A 14,718-nucleotide genomic window follows, 5' to 3' on the forward strand; every position below is an offset into this window, starting at 1 on the left:
AATCAACAAGAAATGGATTTCCCAAAGACAATTTATGTCTCATTGGTAAAGTTCCCTGTACCTAACCTCAGTTATTTCATTTTGTTATCGCTACTTGCACTGGTTACTCACTAGTGGCATGTTCCTAATGAAGTGAATCCTTCACTTGTTCCCAGGTAATAACTGTGAGATTGAGGTGGATGAGTGTCTTAGTGACCCTTGTCACAATGGAGCTACTTGTGTTGATCACCTGAATGCCTTCAGTTGCATCTGTCAGGATGGATTTCAAGGTATTAAAATCTCCATAGAATTATAACTTTGTAAATCTACTTTGAGTCTTACTTCAATTTTTTAACATATCAGATGAGATGCATGTATACTTATTTTAGTGTCATCTGAAGTTATAAATATGTCAGTTCAGCATAACTGCATCTTGACTAAAGTTATCTACTTTGTTTTCATGACAGCATGGAACTACATGTGTCCTGCTAACTGGAGGTCTAGCTGTTTAAAATGGATCAGTGGGGTTCAGTAAAATTTTGCAGATAGAACATATTGTTTTCTGTAAGATTTTTAAACTATTGGTAGATTTGATAGAATCAGAGAAGATAAGGTTTTGTTCTTGGAATATTTGCACAAATTATATGAAAAATGTAATCATTTTGATAAGTGGATGCATTAAGATCTGCAGCTATTCTTTGCTTTCAGCTCAGATGAAGAACTTGTAGTGCATCAATTTTCTTTTTAGTACATGATTTTTTAAACATAAAGTATTTTTAATCATTAAAATACAAAGCAATCTAAATTCAAATTTACAGGGTAAAATATTACATTTCTACTGCTAGTAATATTCAGATCAACTATCACGTGCTTTTTTATTTATTAAAATTCTTTAACTGCCCAAACAGTGCAATTGATGTCCTTTTTCATTTACTCTTCAAATGTTAAAAAATTAAGTTAATTCTGAAATATTAGCAAAAGAATATTTTTGCACTTTAAGTAACTATGTGGTTATGTTAACTATAGTCTAGACTGGAATAAATGGTGATCTTGTCCACATCAGATTTATTTTTCCATTTTCTGGGAGTACATCTGTTGCTTTATCTTGAACACAATGAATATTTCCTCTCATGTTATTGCAGTGCAGTCTATTATATTTAATGTAATTTGTTTTCTATTCTTATATATTCACATAATAAGAAAATTTTCTGCCTTAAGCAGTAAGAATCTATTCAATGACTGTACTTGTAATCTTCTAGGAAAACTAATGAATAGCTTGACCATTAAGAATATCAACATACTGTCACAGATGTCCAAATCTGAATATTAAAAGGATGTCAAATAGATTCCATTATATGAGATATATTCAGTTAAAATAAATATTAGTATTTAACTATATGTGTTATGCAGTATCTTCTCTCCCCTTTGCCTGATTTTATATTTATAGGCCCAACCTGTGAAGCAAATATCAATGAATGTCAATCTTCTCCATGTCTTCATAATTCATCATGTGCAGACCTTTTTGGTGGCTATGCATGCATCTGTCTACCTGGCTTTATTGGTGAGTTGTATTCATAGTAAACCTTGTCTTCCACTGAGAGGTAGTCCAGAAATGTCCATTAAGACATCATTGACTAATTTGCTTGTGTTACCTTCTCATTTCTCTTTATCTGCCCTCGTCTAATGTTTCATTTGCATTCCAACAAACTGGAACACTGACTCCATCTGTAAACTAAATAGCACAAGATAAATTAGTCTGCATTTAAAATGGCCTTCAAAGCTTCCACACACAGGGATGATTAGTTACCATTTAGCAATTCAGAAATAAGTTGTTATGTATTTGTGATGATAAGAATTAAATGGATGGTGACATTAGTATCTGTGGTTCTTTATTTGGCTGATTTATGTTAGTTTCTCCTCACAAGTTGCTTGAGCTTCTGGTGGTGCAAATGAATTAGAAATTGGCACCTGAGTGTCTTATTAAATGTTCAAATCTTTCATCTTTTTAAAGGTGCAAGATGTGAAACAGATATAGATGAGTGTGCTTCATTTCCCTGCAAGAATGGAGCCACGTGCATTGACCAACCTGGTAATTACTTCTGCCAATGTGTGTCTCCGTTTAAAGGTAATGAACACCAAGGGAGAGGGGAAAGCAAATATAATTAACTTTAGAAAGCATTTCTGTCAGTTGTCTAAACTCATTTCACTCTTTCTACAGCATTATTAGTCCTTCATTTTCTCAAGCAAAGCTTTTAAAGTGACCAGCCAAGTATGCCTCAGGCTGCAAGTAATGTAAAGTAAAATTTGTTTATACATCTGAGTATTTATTTATTAATCAAAACAAATACTTTAAAATCAGTTTGTTAACAGAATATGATTATTTACAAAAAGAGGGAAATATTCCCCTTAAGCTGCCATCACAAAGGTCAACTAAACACTTAAAATGCAATCTTTATTATGACCTTTTTCGTAAAACTTTTGGAGGGTTAATTTTAAACACTCATTGTTAAAGTAATATAAAATAAAAAAAATGTGTGCTGTTCTTAAGCAAATCAAGTTCAAGTGATAATCTCAGTTGAAGGCACTTGTTGATTTATAAATTAAATATAAATGATTTTTCCTCCTGCAGTTCAATATAATGATACATACTCAGGATTCCAGAATAATCATTAAAAAGAAATTTTCTTTGTACTTTGAGACAGCAGGGCTTTTCCCCTTTAGGGAAGATGGTTGCATTAAATTCATCATTCATGAGAAATAGTGAGCTCTGATGTTTTTTCTTATCATTTTAGTTAATGGTCAAAATTTAGTTTGTCATTTTTATTAGTTTAAATTTATGTTCTACTGAATAAAATCTAGTATGCTAACAAGTAAATGAGGACTGCACTATTAGAATTGCCTCTGCTTAGAAAGATGTGAAATAATTTTCAGTACATGGTTAGAAATACTGATCTCTTAAGTACTCATTTCACAAGGAGTCAGATTTTCAGAAGACTTTGATATTCGTTTAGATATTTAAGTGACTAAAATTTAGAAATTCAGCATTTCTGTAGTCATCCTTCAAGAAGATAGCAGTGTCTAACACTCTCGATAGAAAAGTTAAACCCTGCTGGCAAGATTCATAAATGCCAAGTGAAATCCTTTGAAAGCATAATATTATTGGCACAGGATGTCTAGATCTATAAGATTCTTGTTGAAATAAAAGATTTTTTGAGACTGTTTGCATCTTTACAGGTTTTGCATCTTTACAGGTTTTGCATCTTTACAGGTTTTGTATCTTTACAGGTTTACTAGACACCCTTCAAGATCATATTCTTATATGATGTTACCTAGATTTATGATGGTATAAATAAAAGTAGAATTAGTTTCATATGAATACTTTACATCAGCCTCACATCATCTGTTTATTTAGTATTAAACTGCTGTAAATGTAGTCTTTAACAGATTCACAGTAAGCCAGTGTAATGAGTAGATAAACTATGCTTTCTAATTGTGTGGAAATATTCAGGTTACTGTAATGAAAACCTTTGTGTACAGTATTTACAGATTACAAAAATGCTTTATTAAGAGAGTAAATACATTACATTAATCATAGAAATTGTATAGGACTATTTGTTTTAATTTGGGAATACTTTTCACAGATTTTCTTGCTTCTTCTGTTATTCTCAGTGAAAAAAACAAACAAACAAAACAAAACAAAACATAAACATTATATTATGAATGCTGTCAAGTATTTGGAAAGTAATCTGAAGTTGTATTTCCATAATGGTTTGATTCTCCCATTGCAAAATCTGACTTGAAGGGTGTGCACCACTATTCAGAATATGTAACATACCACTTGATCAGGTTATTTACAGGTGATCTCTACTATGTAGAATTAAGGACTTCAGAGCTTGATTTGGACATTCAGGTGGATTCATACAAAAGGTAGCCTGTCAGATCAATCCAGGAATGGATTCTATCTATAGAAGCTGGTTTGCATACATTTATCTTTCTTTCTTCCTGATTTCCTTGATTATTCTCATTTGGGTTTTTTTGACAAGGAGACTATGCAGGATTATGGCCAGAAAGTCTTGACTTTTTCAATTTTCTTTTTCTTCCCATTTATTTATTAAAAAAAAAAAAAAAAAAAAAAAAAAAAAAAAAGCCAGACCCGAAACAAACAAACAAACAAAACCCATAAAAATCTTCACATTTTTGTTTTCTTTCCATTTCACTTCTTTGAAGAGTTAGTATAGGTACTTCTCATTTTTACATGCTGCAAAATTTTTGATATCCTGAATATGTACTTTTATATTTTAACAAACTTTTACATTAGTCCTTTATGTATATGAAAAGTCATCAGAAATTTTACTGAAGTATTATTATATACTCGTCATTTCTTGTATTATTCTTGTGTGTTTTGTTTGGTTGTTTTGTATTGTTTTTTTTTTAAAGCATGGATTTGTCTGCTTTGACAAACTTATTTAACTCATTGCATTGACTTCCACAGAATACTGGAAGACATCCAAAGTTTTAATTACAGTGATGCTTGGGCAGTGGTATATATCTGGATTTTTCTTCAAATATCTGACTGTGCAAAACAAGTCCAGGCCGTACAAAACAAGTCAGGCTCTACAAGCCTGACCTATGAATGATATTTTAGTTTATGCCTGTGGGCACAAACTTTTTTAGAAAATCCAAGTTCCATGATAAAGTCAATGCATTAGAAGCACTGGAGAAGTACATCTTCTGACACTGTTGATGTAACCCTAACAGTGACAAAACTAATACTTTGCTCTCCATCAATGTTCCCAAGACAGAGGATTTCCCCACAGCTAATGTGGATGACTGGTCTTTCCACATATTCTAGAATTTAATTGGAATCATTGTCACTGAAATTGCTACCTTTGACTTTTCCCAGATGTTCAGCAAGAACAGTTTAAGGGTACTAGCAGCCCATCTATGCATAATTCAAAAGAAAACTGAAGAAACTTATAAGAACTTCAGGTACAAAATAACATCCTTATCAACATCTAATAGTGTTCTAATTACTAAATATGATAACGGGAGTATTTTCATCCTATTTCAGCCAAGTTACTTGTCTTGTGGAGGAGAAAATTGAATTTCTATTTTCCAAAATCATAGATCTTTACCTGTAGTCTTGATAAAGTATAAAATAATGAACTTCAAAGTCCATATACTTTTATATCACAACTTTTTTGATTTTGATTTGGAGGAAGCTGAATATTTAATTATTTAATTAAAGAAAAAGAAATCCATACCAGATTATGTTATTACTGAAGAGATTCCTGTGTAAACCCACACAGAAATCCTAGAAGTTACTGACTGTCACTGAGCATGTGTTGTAACTAAGGTCAAATGGAGAAAAATAACAGCATCTAGATTGATATAATATGCTTTTGCCATATACAGTAGTTATCTATGCCACAAATACCGTATGTATTTGTGAATATGTTCTAAGGTATCCCAGTACAACAGTCCATTTTTTAAAGTCCAGTTCTGTTTCTGTCTGCTTTCACTAGTGTTAGTACAAATTATTATTATATCTCACACTTAAATGCTGAAATGCTATTTACCATGCTGCCATTTACACATACCGTAGTATAATGTTCTTTTCATACAAGGTTTATCCTAAGTATGTCTGCTACAGTTGTTTCTGCTTGGCTCTAGTGTATTAGTCCCTGCATATACACTACTATTTTAGAAATGTCTTCCTCTTCTACCCATTTTCTATCATATCTGAGGTACAACACTGATACTCTTCTATACTGGACATTTTTTATGAGAGGACATTCTGAAAATAAACTGTTCAGAAACAGAGAAAGGGGATCAGCTGGTTTTCTGTTTCATTCCCTACTGGTAAAGTAACTATTGGAATTAGGAGCAGGAAGGAAGCTAAACATGATTTGGGTGCAGGACAAATCAAAGATTTTAATATTAACAACAGGAGACAAACAGCTCAGAAGTATATTCAGCTACTATTCTGGCCAATATATTATCGTTTATAGTCTTTGGCAGTAATTTATCTGTTACAGTGTTAAGCAGGCCTCTCAGCCCTATTATGAGCTTGATTCCATTATAATATCCTAGCTGGGGAGTTATTATAATAACTTTTCTATTATGGTATTGATTCTACAATTGTAGCCTTTACATAATAGAATCAGAGTTATTACAGAATTGATATTAATATCTTCAGAAGAGAGCAGTGTGTAAGACAGTATCTCTTTTAGGGGTCTTATCAGTTTCATGGGAGGTAGAATGTAAGCTCCCATGTATCTCTCAGGAAAAATTGTCTCGTTCTATTAAAAATTCACACATAATTCAAGATCAGTACAATTAGTAAATTTTATAGTCTCCATGGTTATATTTTATCTATATATAAATTATATATCTGTATTTTATCTATATTTCTATCCGTGCTGTTGGTTCCATAGGGAAGCATGTTAAATGGAGACCTGAAACTATTTATTTACAGAAATAATAGGAAGCAGAGGTTGATAATCATCATAATTTGAAATCAACATACGCTTTAATTTTCAATGAAGGACAGAAAGACTCCTCATTCTTTTATGCTAAGGAATAAAAAGATGTTTTAACAAACCTCAAACTTACCAAATTTTCAGTCTCTTGCTGTCCTGCATTATAATTTAGCAAAGTACATTTTCTGTCTTAAACTACTAATTTGTTATAAGGCTGAAACATATCCATTATATTTTTCCATCTGTGACAACAAAATCAGAACTGTCTTTTTGTATTGCTACAGTTTTATTTGCTTTCCTTGGTTTTAAGTCTTCATATAACTTGCAGCTGGAGGAGTGCATCAGTTTACATATTTTATCTCACTTTTACTCAGTTGTATGAGGGGAAGGGAAGGAATGACTGCAGTTCATTTGGTTGTTCAAAGATAACTTAGTAGAAAAGGTTCTCAGATGCTCCATTAATAGACACTGGTTTACTATTTCTTAGCAAAACTGTCCCACTACATAGTAGATGAGTTTCTCTTACACTTTTGAGATGTTCTAGCATTATGTATCTACTTTCAAGGTACCTCTAGGTACTTCACCCCCATCATTAGCCATTTCATCCATATTTAGATATATTAGTGTTTTTAGCGTTTTATAAGAACCTTGTGGTATATTAAAATATTATGCTAACAGCCAGGTCTGTAGTAGTAAATGCAAGTTTACTGTTCACATCTTTGAAGTGCCAACTTTTTTATGTATCACACAGTCACGTCAGTGAAGTTTGTCATAACTATTAGATATCAGTCCTTGCTTAGAGTGTAGCAAAGTAGGTTCGTCCCTGTATCAATCATGCTGCTTTTCACCATTCTTAGCATTCAGAAGGAGAATGATCCCATTACAATTTCTAGACCAGCTCATTTTTACAGAAAATAAAGTAGGACTTATAAGGATGTTTATTCTTACTTAGGATTGAAAGCTAAGAACAGATCTTGCACTCTCACACCAGAACTGCAAGTTTTCCCCATTTTCTACACTGATATTTAAGGAAAAGGTGTACCAAACAACTTTACCACCATTTCTGTGACCCGTGGACTGAGCCAATATTCTGCTATTCCTAAATAGGAAGGAAGGAAGGAAAGAAAGCATCCAAATAACCCTTTCAGTTAGAGATAATATATTTGATATGTGATAGCCCTGTAAGAGTTGACATATATATTTTCTAAAAAAAAAAAAAAAAAAAAAAAAATAAAGCTGTTTAGTAACCTGTTTTTAATAAATAATGCAAAAAAAGTGTGTTCTTTGTTCCAAACGATTACATGACTTATTTAAAAAAATGCACTATATGTGTTTGGTCTAGATGTTGCTAATAGGTATGACTTTTTTAATCAAATATATGTAATTGTAGAGGAAAATTGAAATTCAGTTCTGAGGAAATGTCTATTTATTTGTTGCAGCCTTAATGACACATGTCTCCAAATGTGTTCCATTTAAGATTAAAGCAAAAATGGTAACTGGCCATTAAACATGTTGCAAAAGAAAGTAAAGTAGTGAGAAAATCAACTCAGCAGAAAAAAAAAATGCTTAAGTCTGTTGAAAAGCAAGAGTAATAATGGAGTTTTCAGCATAGGTCACTATTATGGGAACAGCTAATTACAAAACAGATAATAAGTAAGAAATGTAAGTGCTCATGAAGGCAAAAAAATAGAGTAGAGATAATGAAGCAATTACTTTTTCACTACTCATAGGCCAAATCTCAGTCTTTCTTGTGCCAAGACCCATACAAAAAGGCAGTTTTGCAAGACCTGTGGCTCTTTCTAGCATGTATCTGTGTTAGACCATAAGTGAATATCTCTTCAACACTAGTTTATATCTGGTTTTGATACTCTTTTGACACTGAAGAGGCAAATAAAATTTTATTTAGGGGAAGAATTAGAAAAATATAGCTATGAAGGACACTTTGCATCACATAGGAGATTTTTGTGGTTAGAGAAGCAGAGTGTCTGTAGTATATTACCTAGAGAATATGTATTGCCTCTAAGCAACAAAGAAGATTGGTCTAAAAGGCTTTGCAAAGCCTAAGCAGGAATCAGTATGAACTGGAACTTGCTGTTGGCTCATATATGAAGTCACTGCAGAATGTCTTTGGAATTTTTTTCTGGTATTTCTACTGATTTTTCTGTTGTTTCTAAGAGTTACCATCTAGATATATAAATCCAGGGATTTCTGCCTCCAAAATGAAATAATTCAGAGAACAAGTCTTCTTCCTAGCTATTTCTAGTGTCCATTTAAACACTCTTAGGTACATTAGATATCCACAAGGGTCTGGCAGATATAACAAGATCTGGAGGAGACCCATGGACTTCCAGTACAGTACTGAGAACCCAAATGCATCTCTAAAAGCCCTGGTTGCTTATCTATGTCCGTACAAATTCAGTTAGGTATGTGCTGTAGTATCAGCTCTGCTTTCAGTTTGCACTTTGGGACACATCTTTATCCACAAGGAAAGTTTTCTAAGCCTTTAAAGCTGTGAGTACTCTGGGAATACTGCATGTGTAAATCCAGTCATCTGCAGCAAGTAAGGGGTTTGAATTTCATTAGTCATTCTGTGAGAATGGTCTACAAGAACCTTGATTACAGGGAGGGGATTTAAGTTATGTAGATGACACAAGGTATATTCATTGCAAATGAGAATCTGTATGTATCTGTCCCTTAATTTTCCAGGAAATATGTGCAAACCACAATTTTTCAAAGACTTAAAACATGGTTACATTTTCCCTGTTTGTCCTACAGATTATGAGGGCATTGCTGTTGCTCAAATAAAAGTTTACCAAATTTTTTTGGGGGGGTTGGCTGGTGAAACAGATGTTTGTAGCTTCATTTTTCTACATGGTGGGCCTATTTATGATGTAGAGTCATCTGAAAATACACAAAAGTAATAAAATAATAATCCTGGTATCAGCTGCTATAAATAAAGTCTGGCCAATCTGTCAAATTTTAGGAAAATTACAACAAGATCTCAAAGCACAGAAGGGTTTGAGCCACCTGAACTAAAGGTGGTCATTACTATATCTGAAAATTACACCCGCAGGTCTTAGTCCATAAGGAAAAACTGGGTTTGAGACCAGTTTCTGTAACTTTTCTGAATATATTAGTAATTTCAGTTGAATTCTGATGTAGTAAAAAATGATAAAATAAAGAATGAAAAAAACAAAAACAAAAACAAAACAAAACAAAAATTCCCATATATTTCAGTAGGAAATTAATTTGTGGTATTTTTTTTTTCCCTAGTAGCATTCGTCTTTTATTTTCTGAGAAAGAGTGAAGCATGCATTTATGCTGAAATGTGAAATGCACAGATGTGGATACATATGTATCTTCATAGTTTAGTCGTTATAAACTTGTATCTTTTAAAAGAAAAAAAATGCACATAAATAATATAATCAACCTCTGTTTTTGTCTATTTTTACAGAAATTTATACAGGTATGGAACAATAATATATGCATTTCTGTGTGGCTTTCATTTTAAAGTTTTTGGTGTGGGTCTATCTCATGCTTTGTTCTAGCATTGTTGCATGGTCTGACTTATCACATACAATTAAGGAAATGCTTTTATTTGAAAAGTGCTAAGTATTGCTTTTTAAATGTCCTTCCTTTAAAGAGAAAAAAAAAAAAATAAACAACACAGTTACTGATTTTCAATTTGTATGGATTTCCCAGAAAATGCTTTCTCAAAGATTATACATGCTCTCACTAAGCAATTCCTTTCATGGAAAGTAGAATTTACATTCCAAGGAAAATAATGGACTTGCTATAAATTTGAACTGAAAGAAAAGATTTGCTACATTTATAAACTGTTAGAGTAATACTTTGCTTAATTTCAAGTAACATCAATATATTCATGCTTCTGCAGGTATTTTTTCTTCCTATCCACTTCCATGGTATTTCTGTTTTTTTTATTTACATTTACTAGCTTTTAATCATTTCAGTTGTAGAGGTGTTTTGTTTTCCCATGCCACAAAGTAAATCATGCTAAGTAGTTAGTTTATAGAATAATGGCAAGCTTAGAGGTACATCTGAACTTCTCAAAGTTATAGAAAATGACAATTCTGAACTTTTAATAGAGATAATTTCATATTTAACATTAAGAAGTTTCATCTTTAGAGTTTCAGGGGCCTCAAATTTTAAGCATCTAACTTATTGCTCATTTGATGTTCCTGGGATTTTATGATGTTTATGAAAGCCTTTGAGGATGGGAGCCATTGAGCTGTATGAAGACAATGAAAGCCAAAACATAGATTTCTCTGAAGTGATAAAATAATTTTTTAAATTACAATTATTGTATCCTCTAGTTTCAAAAGAACAGTCTTGATAAAACAGAGAAAGTTACTTACAGATTGGGGGCAGGGATTTTGGTTTGGGTTTGGGTTTTTTTGTTTGTTTGTTTGTTTGGGGTTTTTTTGTTTGTTTTTTTTTGTTTTTTTTTTTTTGTTTGTTTATTTTTTTAAGTTTTTATATAGCCTTATAGTGCCTTTGTACACTGGATTATCTCCCATAACTAAACACATTTTTTACTTTTATTGAATGGTATTCAATTTACTTATTTTACCTTGAAAAACAGTGGTGATCGATTCATTTTAATGTAAGAAGTGTCTTTTAGCTTTGTTGTTAAAAGGTGAGTTACAGAAAGACTGAAACTTAATGCTGTTGCAGTGATGTTATGATGATAAAGGAAAAAAAATGCTAAAAACAGAAAAAATCTAAGAAAATATATTTATCATGGAAGATTCACATCAGTCACTGGCTTTTACTTTATTTATGAAATTAGTTTAATGTCATTTTGAATAAATGATCTCTGTGTTCTGAGCCTGATTATATAAAGTAAACAATGTAAATTTAAATAAAAACATTATTGACTTAACATGAACTTTTGAAAAATTTAATGTATTCATGAAAGCCATATAAAATTATTCTGTTGTAGATTTTCTCCCTACTCTTTCCTTACTGACATCCTTTAAGCTGCTGTAATTTTCTTATTTTATTGAAGCAAAATTCTATTAACTTCGTTCAAATTACATACATTCTATTTCATCAAATTTATAACAATGTGTCGTGGTTTGAGCCTGGTCGGCAACCAACCACCGCAGCTGGTCACCCTCCCTTCCCTCTCCCCACCTGGGAATGGGGGAGGGAATTAGAGGGGTGAAGGGAGGCTCACAGGCTGAGATAGGAACAGTTTAATAATGGCAATAAAATGAGAACAATGATGATGATTGAAAAAAAGAAAAAATATAAACAGGCAATGCACAACATAATTGCTCACCACCCGCTAACCAATACCCAGCCCATTCCCAGCCAGCGACCCCGAGATACCAGGATCCCACAATCGCAATCCCGGAAGCAAGAGAGCTCATTCCCAACCACCCCTCCTTTATATAGTGAGCATGATGTTCCATGATATGGAATATTTCATTGGTCAATTAGGGTCTCGTGCTCTGGCAGTTCTCCCTCTCTGCTCCCTGTGCCCTTGCGCACGGGCAGAACATGAGGAGTCGGAGAGTCCTTGAAGTCTCAGTAGCAGCTGAAAACATCAGTATGCTCTCAGCTTTCTTCCCATACCAAACCCAAAGCTAAATCCAAAACACAGCACTCATCTAGTCCCTGAAAAGGAATATTAACTCTATTTCAGCCCAAACCAGGATACAATGTTGAATAAACTCTAAGCAAGGCTACTGAAATCCAGTGATACCAGTGTTATAAGGTTACTGGAGCTGGATCCCAATAAAATAAAATATTAAAAAAAAAAAAAAATCTTTTAGTTAGACAGTGTCTAAAGACCAGATACAAAGATGAGATCAGCATCCCAGTTTCCATCAGAGCAGCTAGTGAAACGGGGACTGTGACACTCACTTTATAACTTCACAGCACAACTACTTCCTCTGACCCCAGTCTGGTGCCCAAGGTTAGGTGCTGCTACCTGGTTGGTTCTTCCTCTCTTGTCCAAACCCCCACATGGACCACATGGTAATGACGTCACTTGGTCTGTCTTGAGAGCTTTCTGTCCTCATGAGCACATATTTAACACTGGTACCAGACTAACTGGTATTATTTAGGAAGTCGCCATCCAAATGACACACTTGCTATTCTGGTACTAGCTATAAATAGTTTATTTTCAATGTATTGTCGTAATCATGCTAGTAGTTTGCAATCAGATATATTTTGTCATTGATTCAGTCAGTACTTTTATGGAAAACTGCTGACTTTGAAAGCTGTTGTCAGATTTAATTCCTTAAAATGTTAGTAGTAAATGTTTTTTTTATTAAATTATTTTCCAAAAAGAATAACAACATGGAAGAGATGTCATTTCTGATTATAAGAGAATTCTGTAGTACACAGCAAAATATTTAATGTACAGATTTATGCTGAGCAAATAAAACAAATGTCAATAGTTTTGCATAAAGAAATTAAAATTTATCTCAACTAATTAATTTTCTATGTCTTTTTTATAAATTATGCTTTTGACTTTTAATAATAACCTTAACAGAACAGTTTTTTCTGAAAAAAAAAATCTATTTTCATTGTTCATTTATATTTTTTCTACTGTAGAAGTTTTATAAGTAAACACAGTAGAAAAGAGAACAGATTAATATTAGCAGAATAACATTTCTGAATATACAATATGCTTCTTATATCTAAACAAACAAAAAGATGATTTTTGAAATAAATTATTCATTATTTGATGTACATTGTATGCTAATAGAGAAACATAGTATATGCCTTGAGTATATATGTCTCTATATATAGAGAGAAGTATAATATTTAATTTTTGTTAATGTTTGAAGGAAATTGTCCTTCAACTGACTGTGTAATTTAATCACTTGTGCATATTCTTTTGGGGTTTGTTCAGGTTTATTCTAATAGAGAGGCTTTTAATTGTTTAGTGAAGGCATATATTCTTGTAATCAATAAAATATAGCCAATAATTAAACAAGCAAAAAGGTTAAACTTGTCTAACGGAAATAAGCATTGTTGGAAAGATGTGCTGAATTTATTAATTAACTTCTGTGTTTGAGTCTTTCACATTTGATCTGCTAAGCATACTTTTTCTTTTTTGTCAGACAACTATCATTAGTGAATATTACATTTTTATTCTGTGATGGCCAATTTAAAAATACTGATATGTCAGTGGCAGAAGACAGTTTGTAAACTCTTTCCCTGGCACACCATTCCTTTCTGTCAACAATTACATACCTATTATTTCAGAAATTTACCAGATTAAGTTATAACTTTCCTATACTTTGTAAAAAATAGTCGTAATCAAATTAATCAGCTACAGTTAAACATTTAAGAATTATATATTTGCACAGAATTTCTCTAACAAATTTTTTACAAAAAAGAGAAAATGCAGAAAACATCAATTCTGTATTCTCATTAATCTACTTTAATAAATAATTTTTTCTATTATAGTCTCTTTTCTGCTTGATTTATCCAAATAGCTTTAATCATACATTTGCAGCTTTGTAAAAAAATGCTGATATAAGAGCTACAGTAGTAGTGCATTCATTGCACTAACATGTAACCACCATTGCCTATTACTATCCAACCTTAATCATTGTGTGGAAATGCATTTTTCAAAAAAAAAAAAAAAATCTACTTTAAATCAGACAACTTTCTTTTATTGTTTTCTTGCTACTTATATTGATTAGCATTATTAATCAATTATGTAATAATAATTTTAAGAATTGTACTAAAATAATATAAATAGTTGTGATCCTCTGAGTGAGGGACTGGTCTTTTAAATTATTAATTCTCAACACTGATGGTTAAAAATTAATTTCTTCAAGAAAAGGGACTGAGTGGGTGGGAGACAGTCTTATTTTTTTCTTGTAATTTTGTTTTCTCAATCTTCCAGTTTGAATATGAATGAAATTTTTGTCATTTCTACCAGTAGCCAAAAAAGACTTTCCATGCAGTGATATGCAGAAAAGCTGGGTGAGAGAATAAAGAGATTGAATTTCTATTTAAAGAGTGGTGAAGGTTGCTTGAAAGAAGGCACTGAAAAAACTTATTTAGATTACTACTAGCAAATAATATTATACCACGTTTTGACCTTGTTTGGTAAATAGGATTGTTAACCCAGGTAATCAACTTCATGACCAGATTTTAATTTACCATTCTTTATAAATGTAAAGACAATGTAAATATTTTTTGCTTTATGCTGTTTTGCTTAACTATAGCTAGAGCAAAAGGAATAATTTATGTTTCTCCTAATTCC

The 14,718-nt window shown here is 32.2% G+C and overlaps 1 protein-coding gene across 1 annotated transcript in view; it reads left to right on the plus strand.

Annotated features, from left to right (window-relative positions):
• The window catches only part of EYS (eyes shut homolog), a 1,055,438-nt gene that overhangs the window by 399,410 nt on the left and 641,310 nt on the right, over positions 1-14,718 (plus strand). Inside the window, exons 18-20 of the mRNA XM_033002767.2 lie at positions 156-269; positions 1,427-1,540; positions 1,991-2,104. Of these exons, the coding sequence (XP_032858658.1) occupies positions 156-269; positions 1,427-1,540; positions 1,991-2,104 (342 nt within the window). The remainder of the gene's footprint in view (positions 1-155; positions 270-1,426; positions 1,541-1,990; positions 2,105-14,718) is intronic.

Source organism: Tyto alba, unplaced genomic scaffold (assembly GCF_018691265.1).
Source record: "Tyto alba isolate M040663 unplaced genomic scaffold, T.alba_DEE_v4.0 Super-Scaffold_40, whole genome shotgun sequence".
NCBI classification, from domain to species: Eukaryota; Metazoa; Chordata; class Aves; order Strigiformes; family Tytonidae; genus Tyto; species Tyto alba.